At 37.7% G+C, this 22,720-nt stretch overlaps 1 protein-coding gene across 2 annotated transcripts in view; it reads left to right on the top strand.

The window, feature by feature from the left end:
- Positions 1-22,720, top strand: part of arhgap42b (Rho GTPase activating protein 42b) — an 87,345-nt gene that overhangs the window by 1,737 nt on the left and 62,888 nt on the right. For both annotated transcript variants that reach the window (XM_042486197.2, XM_042486195.2), the window contains exon 2: positions 21,282-21,377. In XM_042486197.2, coding sequence (XP_042342131.2) covers positions 21,282-21,377 — 96 coding nt within the window. The remainder of the gene's footprint in view (positions 1-21,281; positions 21,378-22,720) is intronic.

Below are 22,720 nucleotides of genomic sequence, written 5' to 3'. Positions count from 1 at the left end.
CATCAATGTTTTCAAATTAGATCGCTGATTATTGAATCTATATGTTGATCAAGATTGATGTTTTTTTAAAACCCCTATTGTGATTAGACCTATTTCGTATTGTATAAGCCTATTGTGTATTGTACTAGCGCTGCAACTAATAGTTATTTCCATTGTCGCTTCATCTGTGCATTAGTTGTTTGGTCCATAAAATGTCAGAAAATGATGAAGAATGTCAGTCAGTGTTTCTTAAAGCCTAAGATGACATCCTAAAATGTCTTGTTTTGTCCACAACCCAAAAACATTCAGTTAACTGTCATAGAGGAGTAAAGAAACCAGAAAAATAAGAAGTTTTACTTTTGCCCTGAAAAAATTGACTGAAACTGAACACATATATAATTAGTTGGCAATTAATTTAATAGTTGACATCGACAGAGTAAATCAGCCATCAGTCTATCCTAGCCACATTGGTTAACCAGTGTGACATCTGGGATAGCAATAGCTTGTTATAATGAAATACTGACTTTTTTCTCACTGTTTTAGTTCTGTTTCTCTGTTGGTGCATTTGATGTCAAAAAAACAATGAGGAGCACTTAGTATTTGGATCATCATGCTGTACTGACACTGTAGGAATCTACTAGCTCTGAGGGCAGCTGAAGGCCAAATGTATTTCAGAGCTTTTTTTTGCAGGAAAGCTGTTCTGTCAGTGGGCAGGGCACCACAGGTGGACAGGAATACCCTGCTGAATGGTTTATTCATGGCAGATACTCAGTAGCAGGATGTCAAAGGTCCATGCGGTTTAATACCAAATTAGACCTTAACCCTGCAGGTTGTATTATGCATATAAGACAGTGTGAAGTGGATTGAGACTTTGATTGCTTTTGATTGGTTTATTGATGCAGAAAAACTCTGTAGCCAAAGTCGACCCTCTGTGTCCCAGGCGTCCTGTCTCTTGACCAATTAAAATTCAAAATGGAGAAAGGTAAATCAACCAATAATGGGCCTTAATGTGTAAACAATAACAGTAAATAACTCAAATCTTGGCCCAAAGTCTACTGAATAAATATTTTGGGTGTATTTGTCCTGTATTTGTTGTAATAAGTGGAACAGTTAGCTGGAAAGTCCAGTTTCAGTCAGAGGCGGGGTGAGAGCGCGGGAAGCGAAGAGACGGAAGTAAATTATTGATGGTCTTAAACTTAGGACGCCACAGAGGTTTATGACCCTTTATGACCTGCCATCAGTGGTGACATTACTGGAAGACCTTTAATGGACCCTTTTTTTAATAGTAATCATCTCATGTTTCAGAATGGAATAGTGTACCATAATTCATCTGTCTTCACATGTGCTGTCGATGTGAATGAGGCCTGATAAGCCAAGGTTGACTTTCATGTTAATACATTACCTGTAAAGTGCTTCTACACATTACTGAAACAACATAGTAGTGTGTGCGTGTGTGCGGGTGTGTGCGTGTGTGTGTGTGTGTGTGTGTGTGTGTGTGTGTCAGTCATATATTTAAAGACACTTAGGTATGGTCAGAGATGGTGTTTTGTTTCTCTGCTACTTCTTTGTAGGATTAGCCATGCATTAGGGGTGGGTAAAATCAATACAGAATAGAATAGAGATTTTTTTTTTATGTGGCAATATCATATTGATATATGGACGCCAACTATATTTATAAATATTTTTTTCATTGTAGAAATTATTATTGATACAAATACAAGTTAAACTTTTGGTAGCTGTCTAATCAATTGCTTTTTAAGTCCCCTACATACAATATTCTGCAATAAAAACGACTGAGGAGAGATGAACTGACTGAAAACTTTATCTTACTTTGAATAAATGCTGTAACCCCTCTAGACCCAAGTCAAGCTACAGTGTTTTGCTTGCTGTCTGCTAATTAAAGTGGAGAACGTTAGCCCTGAAGTTAGCAAACCCAGTTATCTTTACATTGGTAACTCACCATGTTCCCTTAAAGGGATCATTTGGGATTTTTGAAGTGGGGCTGTATGAGATACTTATGTATGGTCAGTGTATTACATACAGAAGCTGGCAGTTGGTGCCCTCCCAGTTTGTAGAAACAGACTCAGCGCGCAGCCCACAGGGGTTGATATCAAAACGTATTTTAGCCACTTTGATAAATGCCTACCTAAAGAATCAATTGGATGCTATATTTAAGTATTTTCACTGTTTCACCTCACCGTCACATAGCCTTTTCCTTTGGCACTACATTTTTCAGCTGTTTGGATCAGAAAGTGCTGTTAGCAGCTGTTACACAGTCCGACTGAAATGAAACTTCACGTTGAAAACACTCTTTATACAGTGTCCACTTAGACGGATATTGTATTTTTTTCAGGTAGGGTTTTTGTTATGTGGCTAAAATACTACGAGCCACTGTATGTAATACACTGACTCTACAGAAGTATCTCATACAGCCTCACTTCAAAAATCCCAAATGATCCTTTTAAGGTGGAATGTTAAGGTGGACCAGCTGAATAACACTAGATTAGATTAGAGTTTATTGATCATGTGAATGTTTCATGTGGATTTGTTAATATTGCTATATATCTAAGTGTACTTTAAACTGATAAAATATTCAATTTCAAGTTCAAATTTCGGTTTGTGCTTTAAATGAAAAAAGTATGGGTTTGGGCTTTCATTTAGACATGGGTACCATTTAAATAGTTTTGATAGTGGTATCAGGAAAAACCTAAATGATGTCCAGCCCTAGTAATGACACATGGAATTAAATTTTACAGGGCTGAGTCCTGGTTGTGGCTGAAATATTAAAGCCATAAAGGGAGGTAACATCAACTATGGGGATTATATAGAGGCTCTTGATCCAAATATATATCGTTCATCAGAGACTATTTCACTTTTTCCTTGTCTATTTTTAAATATGGCAATAAAAACATGGCAGTCTTAGTCATATTTACATTATAATCTGTGTTATGAGGATTGTGGTCTAAATATTCCAAAAACCCATTACATTCTGAATTTATTTGCTGGCACGCATAGATAATTTACTCCAGGTGTGAGTTCAATCTGTCTGCAGATGCTGTAAATAGCCTAGCCATACCTGGCCTATCTTTGGCTGGCACCGACTGTTCACACCTGGTGTCAATAACGACTGCTGACTTTTATTAATCTCCCTGCTGACTGCAGTAATTGGATACACTGAAGGTACTAATTAACCCCATTGTGAGTAGGCTGTTGGAAACCACAGATCTGAGGCCAATAATGATACATTTCAGATGTAGGTAAGTGTGTTTACAGAGCACCTGAACAGGTAGTCAGGCATCATCGGAGAATAATGTTGTATTCTTGAAATACATCTGGAGACGTTCAAATGGTGAAAGCATGTGTGTAACAAAGGATGCTCAAAATGTCAGTTAGCACACTTGCATTTAATAAACAGACTCTCATTTGCACTTTCAGTTAAAATAAAATAAACCACAATGTCAAGTTTTTTTTTTCTTGTGATGAGACTTATTGACATTCTAAACCATAAGTCATCAACAATTTTCATGATAAAGAACTCTAAATTGATACACATGAAGTCCCAGACCATCATTTGATAAGATTTCACTTCACAGGGAAACCATCTGAAAACAGCTGTTAGATATGATTAAGAATTCTATATTTATCATCTACAGTTGTGGAGGTAAGAGGAGAGAAAGTGAATCCTATGATTACAATAGAAGGCTGCAGGAATGAGTTCTTAATATGAAAATGAGTCAGCATTTTAGCACACCTGGTTCATCTTGAAATCAATGTGCTTTTTCAACAGGTTTTTCTAAATGGAATGAATTGATCCAGCTTTTTTAGGGGGCCAGTGTGACGCTAAGTTCTGTGACGGCCCACAAATAAACATCCTCCCTGCAGCACTCTATAGTCACTGGTATGACTCTTAATCACTTTGGGCTCACTTCTATAGTACGTTAAATAATTAAAACAAACTATACCCCGTTCTTCTGTGGACCTCCTAGAACTCCCTTTTTAAGGACACCTGGGGGTCCCCAGACCTCAGGTTGAGAACCACTTGTCTAAAGGACTGGTTCTTAGGGGTCACAAAATCTTCACAGGGGGTCACGAGGCCCTCTTGATTTTAATGGTGTAATCAAGATATAAACCTAAAAGATACGTTACAGGATAAGGGAAAAATAAAGACCTGAACACAGGCTATATTCAGAGAGCCGTCACGCTCTGCTTAACAGCCTAGTCCTGCATTAAAAGTACACAGTTAAAACAACCAAAGAGCTAACAGAACTACTGTCAAGTGTCAGGAAGGAGGAAACATCTTGTGTAAAATACAGCCAAATACAAAGAGAGCCGGATTCTAACAGTAACAGATAGAGTACAGTAAAGCATTGTTAGATGCAACACTTTTTAGAATCAAAGCAACATAACATAACAGTAGGCTGCTGTGTGATTTTACGGCATTATACAGTATTTTTAATTTTACCAGATGTAGACCCAACAGAGAGACAAAAGCCACATGCAAGTGAGCTACAGTATTACACTGTGAACCTCACATTCTACTTTAGAATACTGTAATAGATTTAATGGTATTATATTTAAGTAAATACGGCAGTGAAACTGAAACATAAGTTGCCAGTAGTTTACAATAAAATTTGTTACAATGTGGAATTTGTCAAAAAATAAATCTGTTAAATATACATACTTGAAAAGAAAACCAAAATACAGAAAGCAAATTGTTAAAAAAAAGTTTATCAAAATGTCAGGAGAACTCATCTTTGATGCAACATTCACAGAAAATAATCTGCACCCAAATTGCTCGTTTTACTGCAGTCATTGCGTTCACTGTTCGGGTTATTTGCACAGTTTATGAGGTGTTCTGTACTGTTATTGTTATGCATTAAATGTAATATTAAATATTCATAAAATATGTCACTTTGTCAGGGGTGGTCAGGTTACTTCATGATAGAAAAGGGGTCAAATAAGGATAAATGTGAACCCACTGGTCTAAACGGTGACTAAACAAAGAAAAAGTGCATCAAATAAATAGTCTGACATTTTGTAAATGTGTTTATATTCTTTCTCACTGTGAAGATTGATACCATTTTCATGTCTTTATAATAAATATCAAGCACAGCCAGTAGCTGGTTAAATAATGTTCATGTTAGCAAGTAATTGCATACATTACCATGGAATAAACTGAGAGGGACTGTCCAAACACACATGAGGTTTTCTGTATATCGGACCTGGCAGAGGAGTATTCCTTCCCCTGTACCTCATCCATCACTGTTGTATATCAGAACACCTCATCATGTTTTATCACTTACATCAAACACACACAGAGCACCATGGGCATCCCATTTGCAGCCTTCTTTCTCACCACCTGTCATGTACTGTAAATCCCGCATTCATTAGCCTTTTAGCTGTGGATTGGCTGGCCAGCTCCCAAGAAAAATATTTGAGACTGTTAGCTCACTAGATTTTTTTTTTTTTTCCAGCAACCACTCGGCCTTTGTCATTTCACACTGAGCCTGTAGAGTACAGTTGGCTTGTGTATGAGCTCGTGTCCTGAGAGTGGCTGCTATACAGGAGGCCAATTGATTTAGAGGACAAGCTTTACAACATCCTTTCAGAGGGTTACGGGTGATGTCACAGTTGCTCCATCCATATTTTCTACAGAGTGGTTTAAACTGAGTCGCTGGCAAAAAAGCAAGCATTGTTCATAGCTGTTCCAAGTGGCGCTGCCAAACCACAGACATCATTCTGCGATAGATTACATTTTCAGCTATATAACATGCACAAGATGGGTCAGAATGTAATGTCATTGATAAATATGTATGAAAAACACAGTGAGCTGAAGGCCCACAGCTGGTCCCAGTGCAGCGAAGGAGTCCTCAGAGACTCGCTCAGACTCAGGCAGCCTTTGGGCAATGGCTTGTGTCCTTCACACATAATTTGTACAAATTTGCAAAATAACGAGCCAACTGCATGTTCCTTGCTCACAGTGGTAGCAGGTAGGGCATGTACGTTGTGCATCACTGCCCTTTCTCCAGATATCTGTGGTTTAGGCCCAGAGCTTAAAATATCTGCAAAACAGGAATAATACTCAAATTTAAGGTGTAATTGTGCATTTAAAAGTTATTTTAGCTACTTACAGTCAATATTACAGGGTTTGTACGGTCATGAAAAACTTGAAAAAGTCATGCAATTTGCAAATAGCAATCTGCTGCATGACATCCTCTCTCGCTCTGCCTTAAATTCAGTCCTGTCCAATAAAGACAAACCCCCCCCCACAAAAAAAATAAAATAAAATAAAATAAAATATAATAACACATGACATGTTCAAGGACCGTTGCAGATTTGAAAATCCAAAGGTAATATCTGTTTTTGCAGTTTTTGTCTGTGAAACATGTTGTAATTTTTGGTGATTTTTAAAGAAAACATGACTTCTAAACCAGCATGTCTTCATGTTTTCTTAAAATGTCCATAAAATAGATACAAAATACAGACATTTAAACTTGTATGCCTCTCCCTTAAACCAAAAAATCCATAAATTCCTCTTCAGTGCTTAAAGCACTGAAGAGCGAGCCCCGCACAGCTACAGACTGTTGTTAGCAGCTGCGGCAGTAGAACAGACATTCCAAACCAAAGAACAAGAGAGCAGCTAGTAACAGCTAACCTTAGCACAAAACACACACACAAAGCAGTGAGCAGTAACTGCTGTTGGTTGGGTTGCCAAATTGGGGTAAAACGACTGAAAGGTACATTAGTGAGGAATATTCTGTTCAAGTTTGTATGATTGTGGCTTCTAACATGATGGTTTATTCATTTATTTAGTAGACCAAAAGAGCTAAAAGGACTTGTAGAACATTGCAAAATTGTCGATCACACACTGGGTGAATGGAATGACACTAATACATATAATGCTATGAACTCTTATGTTAGAGGTAAGCATAACGTAGTTTCATTTTATGTTCTTGTCGATTCTTTTGAATTATTAAAATCTGACTGGGTGATTGATAATACATTATTCTGTGGTGTTGCAGAGTCATTACACATATTTATTTTTGCATTACCCGTACTTTTTAAAAACCTTTTTTTTTTTATAAAGAATGTTGCTTTTTTTTTTTTTTTTAAAGAAGACTCATGAATCCCAGCAAGCAGTTAATTTCCATAAGCTTTAAAGAATGCAGCAGGATTAGCTCTGTCTAAACTAGAAGACAGCCCATTATTATGTTAGCCGACTGTGAGTCTCTGCCACCGCCACCCCATGCCCACGCCTGTTCACCAGCAAGAGTGATGCTTCCTCCCTGCGATACATGCAGTAATGAATGGCTGACACGCACAGCTGTTATTATAAAAACTACAGTATTTAGCATTTCTGCAAACAGCATATTTCCAACTGTGCCTGCATAATTTTGAGGCATTTCTGCAACTTAACATAGCTATAATTGGTGACTTATTTAATCAAATGAAGACATGATGTGGAGTCTTTTTGTTTAAAGTGATTTCACAATAGCGTTGGGAACTCTGAGTGTTTGTTTGTCTGAGGACAGATGATGCTCCCAAGGCTCAGCCACAGGAAATGTCCTGTAAACATGCTTGTATAACCATCCCCCATCCTCCCTCAGATAGCATTTGGCCGGACATCATTCTGCTTCAGTGTGGGTGTGTGTATATGTGTTTTGTCTGTGTGTGTGTGTGAGTTGGACTGTGACTGTAAAGCAGGCTGTGTGTTGCAGGATTATACCATTTATAATGTATTGCTGCTGCTTTGACTGCTTTGATGAATTTGAACTCATGTAATGGAAATGAAATACAGGAGTACATTATGTGACTTGTTTAGCAATAAAACTGAGCAAAGCGGTAAGTGGAGCTCATGCAGCACTGTGAGGGACTCGGCTGTTTTTGTGGACAGATTTTGATAAAAGGATTAGACGATGTATTCCTAAAAGCTGCTTCCCCTCAGACTGTGCAGGGAAATGTGTTAGACTCCAGATTTGAGGTCTGTTCTGAAGTAACTCTGTTGTTACTCTGTCAGTCAAAGTGATTGTCACACCGAGCACACCATCTTAATGCTTGCAGTCGACCAGGCATTGCACGCTGCTGCTTTTGTCGCTTCTTCAGACTGAAAAAGATAAGGTGATTCGTTTGTGTTTCTCCTCCACAACATTAAAAATTTACTACTAAGAAGTGTTTCTTTCATTTGAGCTAAGTGCTGTATCTTCGAAGTGCAGTGTTGGTACATTAAATGGAACCTGGTCACATTGTATTGCAGTAGGGCTGGGTAACAGTGCCCGGTACTTTGAGGTATTGACAGAAATTACTCAGGGCCAAGTAGTATAGAAACAAATCAGACGTTATCTGAATTTGATCCTTTTTGTACCGATATTTAGAAAAGAAAAAAAAAGATCTTGCTGGAAGCTATTTACTGCAAAAATTCTTTGAAATAATGCAAAGCATAACAACTGGAGAAGCTACAATACATATAGTCTGTGGTGTGGAGAACTCAAGCACAGTGTATTTGATGGAGCTGACAATTCAGTGTGCTGAGATGCATCCAAAATAATTAGTAGATCTTCCTAGGTGACATAGGCTACTGATTAGGGCTCTAGGATGCTGCTGATGTGTGTATGTATGTATGTATGTATGTATATATATATTCTACATGCCTGTGGCATCTGATACAAGCTAAATGTATGGAATGCAGAAGTGTCACATAAATGAAATTCTCCATTGGTTTCAGATTGGTATCACTTTAAGGGCACATGTATCGGTACCTGTATTTAAATTTTTTTTGTATAATACCCAGCCCCATCTTGCAGTATTTTGCTTCAGCAGGCACATGATTTGTGTAGGCTACCTGTTAAAAACGACTCATGCAGAGTTGCCTTGCAAACACCATGAGTGTGCAATACATTCTTGTGAAAAACCAAAAGGATTGTGGTAAAAGTGGTAAATTTGCACGTCAACCTACGCAGATGCTAAACTCAGACTTTGGATGGGACTTTAGAAAGTCTCCAGCGCCTGGCCCCATGCGTTGCCAAGTTTTCATTAGAAACTGTTTTAACAACAGGGGGTTCAGATTAGGTTTGCACACCTTTTTTTTTCTTTTTCTTTTTCTTGCCTTACTTTAAAGCATGTTTTCCTGGCTAATTGTTCTTGCCTTGTAAAGGCAAAAAGGCCTTTCCCAAAATAGATCTTTTGTAAAATCTTAGTTGTGAAAAGTCCAATGCCAACTATTACTACAAAAGTGAAATACTGCTTTTCTTTCTGAGTGCTTTTTCTCTCAGAGGGAAGTTCATCTCTGTCAGAAGCTGTGTCAGATGCGTCTGTGTGTCTTCTGAAAGAAAATCTCTCAACTCAGTCTAAAGGCTGTAGATGTGGTGATAAATGGTGGAGGCTAGCCTGGCTGGCTTTTTTTCTTTCCAGCAGAATTGCAGGGCTAATAACTCTGATCTTTCTCTTTGGAGCTTAAGAATAGGCTGTAGCATTGCATCAGCCTCATATCAAAGACCTGGTGTCAGTTTCTTTTATTTCTTCAATAGTTTTGTACAATTTAGGTAGATAAATGCAGAAGTGTATTCTGCAGGGCTAGATTTAAAAAGAATATTTCTCACTGTCATATTGTGATCATCATTGACCTGTGCATTGTTATAACATATTTAGGTTAGTTGACTTAATTAGGTAGCGCACATACAGGGGATTGCTGTTAACAAGTCATATTGGTTATGTTTATTCCATTAAATTTCCAAAGACATAGTTTGCTACAGTCTCCCAGAGAACTGGGTAGGAGAGTGTTGGAGTTGGGGCACCATTCAAGTTGCACAGTGGTACATTAAGTCAGTAAGACTCAACTTCCACGGTGTGACATTACCTGGAGCGCACAAGCTAACTTTCTTCAGCAGAGCAGTTCTGGATTAGCACTCTGCTAACTTGAATGAGGATACCATGATTTAATCTTTCATCCTTTCTAGATTTTTTGAAATGTTATTGGACTGATCGGATGGATAAAATCTTGATAATGAAATAATATGGCAGGCAGCTAGTAGCAAAAGTATTACAGTAAAACAGTAAGTTAAAATATGATTCTGAAAATATTTTAGGTGAGAAATAAGCCACGCAGTAACAGAATCTTCGTATTTGATCAGCAATGCTCAGTTTTACCGTTTGGTCTTAGTTTTGTCAGGTTTCATTTTCACTATACAGGAAACAGTATGGCATTCACTTTCTGTTCACAAACTCTCACAATACAGTTTAACAGTGCGATAAAATGTCCTTCTGAAGACATTTTAGGTGAAAAATAGGCAATACATTAACAGAATCTGGTTCATATTTGATCAGCCCTGCTTAATTTTACTGTTTGATCTCATTTTTACAATTCAGTAAACAGTTTAGCGTCCATTTACTGCCATAAACTCTCTTAATACAGCTAAGAAGTGCACTAAAATATATTAATAAAGGCATTTTAGGTGAGAGAGATTTTGGTTTATATTTGATCAGTGCATAGTTTTACCGTCTGATCTGACTTCGATGTGCTTGTGTACTCTTTGGGTGTGCTCCAAATCTCATACCTTTTCTTCTTACTTTTCATAGGTACTACAGCTGCTATCACATTCTGTTGCACGTGTAGTTTACATACAATTGAGACATACTCCTCCTTAATGCTGTGCCCTGAACATTGACCCCTCTTGGAGATAAAACAAATCGCCATTCGCAAAACTTGGCAGTGACAGAGGTTAACCCAGAGAGCTCTGATGTTGTTACTTACTACTTACTTATAACTGCATGCGTTGTGGATTCCAATTTTATATTCATTTAATAAGTCTACATTTGCATTTCTCTATTATACTTTTTCATTTTTTTGTTGCTGTAATCTCTATGATTATTTTTTTTTCACATACACAATTCATATTAATAATATTACCATGGCTGGTCATCAGTCACTTGAATTGCAGTTTCTGTCAGCTGTCAACCAGCTGTTAAGAAGTGATGTATCTGCCACTGTGCAGAAGATTGTGGGTCAGAATAGATAGTATTGGCTGGCCTGCATACTACAAAATCCTGCTAGATGTAGTTGAACATCCTAGTATTTTTGGCATACTGTGTCTGACATACTGTGTATTGGGACATACTGAATCTTTTTCTGGTATACTGTATGTAGTATGGTAGTAAGGGTATTGGAACACACAGTTTGTGTCCGTATATGAAAATAGAGAAGTAGAATCTGTAGTTGTGCAGCAGTCTTAGAGCCAGCAAAACAGATTTTCGCTTGCAAGTGAGCAGAGAGATCTGGGTGCTGGCAAGATGAAGGCAAGTAACCCATAGTTAATTTACAGATACTACACACATTGCAGTGATGTAAAGATGGTTTGTATGTGCAAAGTATCCCTTTAAATTTCAAGTCTTAATCCCTAAACATGTTATTACACCACCCCAAACTTCCTCTCTTGCTTTGGAAGTCAGCAGACTGAAAACTGTTTTAATAGCCTTGCCAACAGGCATTTTAATAGTAAAGTATATATGCTGTATCACTTCAGCCCAGAGACGGTGTTCTGTTGTGTCTTCCTTTCATGTTTTATTCAGCCATATTAAGAGCTTTCTGCCACTTAAGAATTAGTTCACACATTGACCAACTGCTACTTAAAGTTACTGTCTGTTTCTACGGCAGTGAGTGTGGAGTTATTAGATAAGGCTTTGTTCCAGGCAGCGGTCGGCGGTGGGAAACGTTCGGTATGCTCCAGGAGCACGAGAGGCCCGTCTGGTTGGCCCTCTTCACACAGCTCTTCTCGCTCTCCTGCTGGGCGACTGACAGGCGAACGTAATAGTAAGCAGGTGGAAGAGGCCTTACCTGAAGGCCCGCTCCCCTGTTACAATCCCTCCAAATGGAATCAAAGTGGCACAATGCACCCTACTGTTGCATCAAAGAGATCCCTCCGTCTCTCGTTAAGCTGGGTGCATAGAGACGTTCGCCTTTGAAGACCTTCTCATCTCAAATCAGCGGTGTCTCACTGACAAGATAAAGTACTGTTGCTCGCTACAATGTACAGGCAGACGGTGCCTGTACAACAGAAGTGCAGAGTTGCCTTTGTTTTCGAATGTTTGCCTCAATAAAAGGCACATAGGTATAATGAAATCTGAGAATGCACCTTGTAAATACTAAACAGAAAAAACCTTGAGTGCATTCTGAGTCCTTTGAGGGGAAGTGTGTAGCTGAACAGCCAAAGCTGAAGATGAATTCTTTATTGTGCAGATTGTTGCTTTTTAATGGAGCACATTTATGCCTGTGACTTGAGGTTTTAAAAGCTTTTCTGCACTAATTTGTGTGTTAAAGCACTTCATTAAAACCCCTAAGAATATTCGTAGGAGTGAAAGCACAACAAGGATGCCGCTTAGTAATTAGCATTGGGATGAACATGTCAGTCACATAACACAGAGTGCTGGAAGTGTGCTACACTGATGTTCTAGCATGAAATGGCTTGAAATACTTTATAATTTATAAAGATTGCAGCCAAAGTGTCTGTAGACAAAATAACATGAAAACTTTGTGAAAAAAGGACTTTCTGGAGTTAGTCTCTGCAAGTTTATCATATCACTGTTGGTTTATTTCAAGCTCTTTGTTTGTTCTTTGTTAGTACAGTCTGTTTCTCTTTTGTGGTGTGTCTTTTAAACTATTTATTTAGCAGTTGAGCTGTTTTTGTGACCATTGCCCTTGCAATTTATCTCCAAATGCCTCAGTGTCCTTGGTGGCATTTTCTCACATTATATTGAAACATAAAGCAATTAAAATAGAAATTCTGCTAATTGGAATTATAGTAGTAAAAGCCAACTTTGTGTTGTAACATATCATGTCCTACTGGACTGAAATCTGTGTATTTTCTATTGTTTGAAATATTTAAACTCACCGGGTTTTACTTCTAGGTATTGACAAATATAACACAATTATAGAGTAGCATGCTGAATGTTAACTACACTGAATGTGTAGTTAACTTTAAGGTTAGGCAATGTTCTATCATACTAAGTGATGCTTTTGAAGTACCATTGCATTTGTGTATTTACTACCACATTTAAAGGAACTCTGTGAATTCAAAGTGTATGATTTTTTCTGGTCATGGCTCTCAACATGGAGGAGCCTGAGCTGGCAGCAAGCAGCTAACGATGCCAGCTCCGTGAACAGTACAGAAAGAGCACAGAGTTTTCCACTTGTTCATTTATTTGTGGCAGCCCACCACGATTAAATCATTTGCACAACAGAAACACAACACAACACAAACAGATTTTCTATTTTTTGAGCTGGACAGTTCATTAGGAGCGCTGCTGAGATGTATATACTGTTTGGATATTCACGCCACACTCGGACCACAGAGCATACTCTGGGCACAGACAGAGCAGCAGAATGTCAGCCACAGTGAAAATGAAATTTAACCTTTCGTTCCGCTGGGTCTAAAAGTTTGCATTCACTCACAGCGATTGCTCCTCTCATTCTTCTGATCTGATCTAGTCAGCTCTGAATGAATAGACAGATTTATTATCAACCCCATGAGTCATAAACTGCTGCTGAGGAAAAAGAGAATTCATGGAGAGCTCCACCTGTACTGCGTTCATGGACCAGCAAAGGGACATATACACACTGTAAAGAAAAGAAAGAAAAAAGAACAGAAGTTTGCTGTCATCATCATTTACCGTCAGACATATACTCTTATTTTGTCAAAAACACTGGGGCCTGGGGGCCTGGGGCCAGTGGCTCAATTGATAGAGCGAGCGCCCCATGTATAGAGGCTGTGTCCTCCCCACAGCTGCCATAATGTAATTACTCCACTATATTTCCAAAGAAAATATTGGTTTGCTGCTCTATTAATGCTTTAAATGTTGCATAGAAAACCTTTAATAATATAGATGCATTAATGTCTTACATGAATATACATTGAGGCAAGAAATTGTGCTGTGAAAAATTAGTGTAAATATAGCTAAAACAGCCAAATTTTAGATTGAAGTTGCAAATCGTAGACACTTTTTTAAATTAAATTGGTAAAATGAATGATGAATGAATCGATTAATCGTTATCAAAAAAAAGAGATAAAAACTTGGCATATTACATATACTTTGACAGCATTGCATAGCCTATTTTTTAACCAATTAAATTTCACGATTGATTAAATTCTTAACAACCTAATAATCAGTCGTTGATTATTTGTTATAATACCTACTTTAGATATAAATTATAGAAAATCTCAACATTTTGCCCATGTGACATATATACGTATTCTATTCAAACATTGCATAAAACTACATGCATGTAGTTTGTGGAAGTTAAACTGTGAAATTCTAAATAGCTGTTAGAGAATTTATGCATGTCATTAAAATATAAATCTTGTCCTCATTACTACTGACGTAAGCATGCACCTTAGCAGTTTGGGAGAAAACTGCAGACTTTCCCTGCAGTGTTGTCTGTGTTTTGTCAGAGGTTGTCAGCACATGGAATTTAGTGGTATGTGGTTGCCCTGGAGACAAGATAAAGGGTGTACCCAGGGGAAGCTCTGCTGTGTGGTGACTGACAGCCATAGTCGTCTCACACATCTCACACACACTGGGCACTAACTGCGGTGATTGCTGTATGCAGTCGTGTCTTGGCTGGGTAGTCAGAGCTCTGCTCTTTGATTAAAACCTGCATCGGAGGACGGTACACTATAACTATTGTTCTCTCTGTTCCGCCTTTGTGCATGTTCGCTGTGTGAAGAATCATTACAGCAGGTCAAATACTATGTCAGAAAAATTGCATGCAGGGTAAGATAAATGTTTTCCAAGTGTAATAAAATTAGAAGGCACTATTTTAAGGTGGTGGTATAAATAGTGTTTGAATGAGTCAAAATTTCTAAAATAGGTCGTTTTTTTCTTTTCTTTTTTTTTTTTTTTTTGTACCTCTGTTACTCGTGCTGCAATAGCTCTTTCTTTTCTTGTTTCTCTGTTACACTTCATGTGGTAAATAACATCCTCACATTCACACTGAATCAAAGTTAGGCTTCTTTCCTTTTATACGCCCCTGAACAGAACAGCTCTTTTTCACCACACATACTCAAAGTGGGATGCACCGAATTCCTGCTTCTGTCAGAAGAGATGTAGAGGAGTAAAATGAAATATCTGGCGAAGCATGAAGTCTCTACTTCCCATACAGCCAATGAAGGTGCCTTTTTTTTTTACATCTTTTATTCCTTATTTTCTCTCTTTTTTCAACAAAAGAAGCGTATCTGTCCTGCTGCTTTATTTCCCTGTTTTTACTCTAATCATTGTAATATGGGCGGTAATAGCATAACAAGCCTGCACAAAACACCATAACAATGAAAACTGGAATACTTAGTGGAGTCTAATGCACTTGCTTTGTCATTTAGTTTAGTTAAATTTGATTTGCCACATTTAAAAGCTGATGAATAAAATGTTGATTCATCAGTAGGCTTAAATATATGGATGCAGAACACGAACAGTAAGCATTGCCATTTAAACAGATAAAACAGAAAGCAGAGGGTCTCTGCTTGCATTGTTTCCAGGAGTGTGTCACACTGATTATGCCTTTACTGCTTGCCTAAGGTTAAAAAATGTAAGCTGTTCATTTATCTTCTTTTATACTGATTTCTTTTCCATTTATCTCTGCTCCTCGCTCTTGTGATCACTTAGAGTGAGTTCTTTGTAAATGCTTGAACAATATTTTTCCGCATTCCTCACTAATGAGCAAAAGGGCCACAATCATTTTATGATGGTTCCCAAACTTAGTAAATAATGCATATAAATAGAAAACAAACACAACATTGTAGTGCCAGGTCTTTCTTGACCATTGCCTGAGTTAAGATGTGGCAAATATTCATTCAGGCATATGTTCACATTAAGGTAGCAGCAGCAGGGTTGGAGAGCTGCATCATGGAGACAATCTGTTTCCTCAATCTTTGCTACTGTGTGCTATATCTAAAATAACCAAGCGTACTTATAATATTAAAGGGATACTTTTACATTACACTATATTATTTCTACACTATGATATGTTTTCCCTGCTTTATCTCGCTGTTTGAAAGTCTGATTTGCCAGGCAAGCCATTACTAGTTCAGTTCCCCATCTTTGCTCTCATTAAAGCCACCAGGGCTCCATTTATAAAAACAGCATTTTTCGGAGCTGAACACAGAAGCTGCTGGTCTATGGCTGCCTGAATTTGTAAGTTAGTTTGTGTTATTGTGTGACTTTGGTAAATCCAAACTAACCCTTTTAAACTCCAAAGTCACATAATACCACAACTGACTGATAGTGACGATGATTCATATTATTTTAGATCGTATTAAGTACTCATCACTTACCCTGCTACTCCAAGTATAGCGAGAGAGTAATTAGTAAAAGGGGTGTTGGCAGTGTAGTATTTTGTTACATGGGAGTAGAGAACCGCAGTACTGCCCCACTTTTGTGTCAGCTCATGCTCCAGCAGCTGTCTCAACCACATCTCCCATGAGCCCTTGATGCAGGAGTGCTGTCAAAGCCCAATGGGAGCTGTGACTGTGTCATACTAATGACATAATGTAGAAATGATTATTATGTTCCCTTTGTCAATATGATATGGAGCTCAGAATTTACCACCAAGTGCAGCAGTGTACATCTGCAATGAAATAAATTTTTCCTATAACAAAAGGAGCCAAGCAACCTCAGCCAACCTCACCTTAATTACTGAACTTAAATTAACTTCACTGTTACCTAAGAATTATACAAAGATCATGTTGATTTTTTGCAGTTTTTGAGGTGTACTCATCTCTTTGTTTTCTGGTGTCTGTAATGAAACAATGCACTCAGCTGACAGTATCATTGCGTTTGTTTTTTGAAGTTTGGGCTTGTCTGAACGCCAGAGCTAAAACATCATCCATTATTGATGGTCCTGCCAGCATATCCAGACAACTGCAGCTAGCTATTGATTTCAAATCAGCAGCTTTTGAGTCAAAGCAGGAATGATAGGACCACATCACTGGCACAATACGTCTTCTGGAAAAGGTCCACTCAGTGGCACTCAGAGTGGACTCAGCAACATTTACAAGTGGTCAGACATCCTCATTCAATACAGCGTTGATGTCTTTAAGAGCCTTTCTGTCTGTGGTCTCATTAAATGAAAGTCTTGTTATTCTCTTCCCAGCCAATAACTAAAATGCACTGAAATACAACATAACAATGGTTGCTCTGAGGTAAAGAAAAAGATACTCACTGACAAATCTCATGTGTTTCTTTTTTTTTTTTTTATCAGGCTTTCCAAGAAATTTATGTTACTGTGGAGATGAGAGCATCGATTTTTGTTGGCTTTTAAGGCCAGTTTGTACTTCAGGATGCCTGTTAGATAAACTATTTTTGTCGCAGTATAGGAGTTTGAATAGGTTTCAACACAAAATCCATTATGGACTTTCAAACATTACCTCAAGCAGACATGTCGTAGCAAACACTAAACATTTCAAGGTAAGTATTTTTCATAACAGCTTTTAACTTCCGGTCTTTGTTATTGTGGTTGATAAAGATCCAATTAGATATCAGTTTAATCTGGGATGTCACAAAAACAGATACTTAGGTACTATGCCGATGCCAAAATTCTGAAAATGTAACAGTGTTCGTTTTCCTCAGTATGGTACATACTGCAATTCTTCTGGAGGGGCCAGCATACACGGCTAAAATTTTGCGTTCAAATGGGATCAGGGAGACAGTTTTCTGTTTCTGTGTGACATCGTTTCTGTGGTTTGATCTGATGCTGCAAAACCAAACCAGTTCCAAACGACTGACGAGACTGTACCTTTTATGGGAACGTGCTCGTCACTGTGTATCTCTTGAAAGTAAGCATGGGGGGAGGGCACAGCCCACTATGAAATACTGAAGCCCAAAGAGAGCGGTGGAGGAGTTTAAAGAGAAAAATGAAGAAAAAAAATTTAATTTGAAAAATTGTCCTAAACCACAAGTTTGCATCAATCGATTTATTTACTTAATACTTTTCATTCTGTTATTGCTGTAGGAAATATGGTTACCATATAGGGTATCTCTCTTAAGGAACATGTGTAACTGTACATATCCATACAGTATTTACAGTTACAAACCCTGCATACTTTTAAAACTGAATTTTTACAGTACAGTGTAGCTATAGCAACGTCAGTCTTCATTTTTCATATAGAGTAATTCTTGAGTCTTCTGTCACTTGAACACACGTTTGTGTGTCTGCAGTATTCGCTGTATATTAGTGTGTGCATTTTCATACTTTCCTTGCAGGAGTCTTTAAAGTTCACAGTTCTTTGAAGTAAAGACGTGACTGTCGGTGAGAGAAGAAAGACAGAGAGAGGCAATTAGTGAGTCATTGTCAGCAATGGATATGAGAGAATTGTGTACATTTCAAACCACGTGGGCTGACAACTAAAATGTCAGAGTATTTTAAAATCTCCATCTTTGCCTTTAATTATGTATTCGGCTGAATTATGAAATGTTAAAAGCCTCCGCAATGTAGTGCAGCCTCGTCCCACTATTTAATGTGCTTGTAAACATAGGTTACTTCCCCTCAATCAGCAAGAATATCCTTACCATGCCAACACAGCAGAACCACGCGCTCACCTTTATGTAACTGAGGTATGAAACAAATTGAAACGAAATAAAGTCAAAAGTGATTCATGCACTCGGTCGGTCAGCTACCCACAGGTCAGGACTGCAGTTGCTTTGTGTTAAAATACAGCTTAATTGATTTTCTTCTCAACGTGTTTAATTTTTACTCGTGAATCTAAACTAAAATGACATCCTCTCAGATCACTGGATACATATAAGGTTTACATCTTCATGCTTTTCTCAGTCATATTGATGACACAATACAGTTTTTATTTCAATTTTAAAGAGTTTATTATTGTCTTGTCTTTTATGGTAGTTGTTAAAACTTATTTCCCCACTATAACTCAAAATTTGTGCCATTAAACAAATTTATTCATTATTTAACAAGGGAAATCTGCTCCTGATTCAAAATACAGAGAGATTTTTGTTGAGCTTATACAGCCCTGAAAATCAGCTGATTCTGCTGCCTAATTGGGGAGTTAAAGTTTTTGATACTCCACATAAACTTTTGAAAAGTGTTCACATAGACACAATTAGTGTTACAGCCCAACTATATATCTATATATAAAAATCCAAACTGAATACCAATACAACTTCAGATATTTTTTCGCAAATCACAGTAGGTAAGGTTTTTAAGCTGACAGAAACAGTTAATACTAGTTAGAACAGGTTGTTTGTTGTTTTTCTTTATGTGATGTATAATAGAGAAGTGGGAGGTTTTTTTGTTGGGTTAACAGGGTTCAGGAAATGAAAACCTGTCATTTGTCTTTGTTTCTGTTTTTTTTTTTTTTTTTCCATAGACATTATTAGGTGATAGGCTGTTAAAGCATTTCTAACTCTTAAATGGACTTGTAACACTGTGGTTGACTCATCCCTGAAAACAATAAACAATTGCTCTTGGCCAACTCTGGCTCATTGCTGATAAGTCAAAGGTACAGAACCGTTTACAAATAAACTTTACAAGAGAAGACAACTACAACTCCCACAGATAAACAGCAGGATGACCACAGAGGTTAAGCTTTGTGGAACTTGTTAAATACATTAAAGAACTTGAATCAGCTCTCTGATTGTCACATTGCAGCTTTTTGAAAATGCTTCACTTTATTTGCACCTTTAGTTGGCTTCTTCCCATCATTGCCTCAAGACTACTGGGTACTGTAGTACAAAGAGCCAATCAATATACCAAACTAATGTCCATAAAAATCCTTAAAAAATAATGTTTCCTGAACAAGGATGAAATGTATGTAACACATGGCTATAACAAAGTCCTGTAGTATTGTTCAAGTTTCTAGTGTTATTAAGTCATTAGCCTGTTCAGAGTCCAGTTATGTTCCAAACACACACAAAAAATGATTGTGAATTCATACTCTAAATGCAATGTTTTTTTGAAAAATAAAACACTTCATCATGTATTTTTTCTATCAATTCCAAAAGACATAGAATCTAAACAAGAATAACTACCTAATAGTAAAAATGACAATAAATTCCCATTTTTAAAAAAATAATGTTTAAGTAATATTAATAAAAAATGATGCTTTGGGATGCTAAAAGATTAATATACGGTGTACATAATCAACAGAATTCATTAAAGGCTGATTATATCATTAAAAATAAATTTAGAACATTTTAAACAATATTTCCATATACATGTTCTGGTGATAGTCCGATCTGTTGTCTATTCCAGTAGATAATAAAAAATTTAAAAAATCCTGAGTAAAAGTGATAAATCTTTCATATATTTTGACATGTATAAGTAATATAACATCTCATGTTTACTTTAAACACAGTTTAAACACAAATTATGTACTTTAACATCATGATTAATAGATTAAAATGTCCCTTGTGCTTCCTCACTGCTTCACAGTCTGTCATGCTTGTTGAAGAACAGAGTTTTGGCTCTATTGCAGTCCACTTTGGATGACGTGGAATATTGTGATTGGCTTACAGATGTCAAATCAAATAAGTTTTTTCATTTTGGTGGAGTAATCATGGATCGAGACATCCTAGAAAAGTTAAGTCCATTGGAATGGACGATGGATCTGAATGGATTAAAAGTTAACTGTCAAATAGACATTTATAGTCGGAAAAAGTACTGCTGAGATCATACAGGTAGCACTTTTTCCACTGACATCACCAATGAATGTTTGAATAATATCAGGATTCACATTTTCTCATCTGGAAAGCTGGAACGCAAAAACTCACGTCACTCTGAAAAATTGAAGACAGCACTTTATCACAACTAAACTCCTGGAATGCAGTAAACATCATAAATTTATATCTAGCAGTGTGAGCATATCCAAAGGTGGATTTTTTCTAAGGATTTTATCATTTCTATGTGTACTATACCATGTTTGACACAAAGTTCAGGCAGCTAAATTGGGTTTAATTCTTGTGGACAGATCTCAGTATTATGATCAATGGACAAATGGTGAAGCAAATTTAACAGATATTGAAGTTACTCATGAAACTGTTATTGTATGAATGTCAGCGGGCATGGAATTGGACAATCAGCAAATCACAAAAATGTATCATTTCGCTCTTTTGCTCCCTGAAACTGTCAAGCAAAAGTGTTCCTAAGTTGCACTACTTTGTTGCTGTAGTTGAACTTTGCTGATAGGATGTAATATTGAGTTTGGATTTTCTCTTTCTAATTACCCTGTTGCCAATTTTGATCCATGTGTTCAATGATTTATTTATGCAATGTTTTATTCTGATGCTCAGACTCTCTGATTTTGCAGATCTTTCTGCTGCCGTCCAGAAATTCTCTCAGTCCCTGCAGGAGTTCCAGTTCGAGTGCATCGGTGATGCAGAGACAGATGACGAGGTGAACATTGGTAAGTTTAGTTTGGCCGGTCCCAGGAGGGCAGATCTCTCTTTTTTTTCTTTCATCTTCTTTCCTCTCTGCTCTGCCAAATTAGTCAGCTTGTCACCTCAATCAGCACCTTGTCTTACATTTCCATAATTACTCTCTTGGGAGATACTTGAGCACAATGGGCTGTAGTGCTGGCACCTATCATAAGAGCTGTCCTCAAAATATGATGTTGTTATATTCGAGCAATTTTACATCAGTGTGAGTACTAATGAAAAATAGAAAAGCTTTATCTGAATCATTTGGAGCTGTTTTCAGACAATATTAAGCATACTCTGCAAATTCTCAAAATGGGATTCGGCTTTGAGTGTAGATCTTAAAGCTGTCCGTGATGCATGTATAATTAATGCTATTGATTTGCTTATGATGCTTCCCCTGTATCTTTTCAGCCTATAAGAGATCAAAGGGACTAATTGTGATCAGTGTCAGAGATTAATGGAGGTGCGAACCTCCTAACCTCCAACAGGAATATGAAAGCAGCTGTGCAGAGGGCCTCTTTGGCTCTAATGGGCAGGACTCCCAGTCTGGCCTCTTCTTCCTCTCCTTTTTTTTCATTGCTCATTATCCCCAGCTTGAGGTCCTTCGCTCCGTGGTGCTGGAGAATGCTGAATTACTGTCCATCTGTGAGGGCTAGACTGGATATCGACCTCCTCTACATGAGGCTGTAATATTCATCTGAATGCGTAATGAATAGTCCTGCTTCCCTTTTTTCTCCCAAAGCTGAAGAGGCTGTATGATAGGCAGGGGTGCTGCAAACCAATTATGCTTATTGGAGGAATCCACACCCAAATCTGAGCCTCATTAGAATCATGCATGCTTTAATTTGAGACAATGCACCTCTTTCCTGGCCTTCAATCAAGAGCATTTTTGATCTCAGATTAAAGAATAGATGTTTTAGCTGCCCACCTGTTATGTAGCTGGATGTGCTCAGTATTTACGGTACAAACCACTGGCATGATAGAAGCGAGTGGCTTGGCTGAGCCAGTGGCCCAAAAACCGAGCCACAGTGATCTGTTTGGAAGCATTTTGGCTGTGTGATGCAGACAGTGGTAAATGAGACCTGTTGTAATTCCCTGGTTGTCAAATACCCACTCATTGTAACGCCCCTTCGTGTCTCAAAGCCAGCCAAAGTCAGCTCCCCTCCCACCCTCACTCTTTATCCTACATCATTTGCTCTCAGCGTCAAGTGTTGTGGTGAATGAGTTAACACTTGAGTTAGTCGAAAACCTGCTGCATCTCATAAATACACCAAAAGTATTTTGCATCAATATCACACACCAACAGACATGACAAAACATTGGTGTTTGA

Source organism: Plectropomus leopardus, chromosome 6, assembly GCF_026936395.1.
Source record: "Plectropomus leopardus strain MGB_pleo_1.0 chromosome 6, ASM2693639v1, whole genome shotgun sequence".
Taxonomy (NCBI): Eukaryota; Metazoa; Chordata; class Actinopteri; order Perciformes; family Serranidae; genus Plectropomus; species Plectropomus leopardus.
Note: the sequence above shows the minus strand (reverse complement) of the source record. Positions and strands in the feature narration are given on the sequence as shown.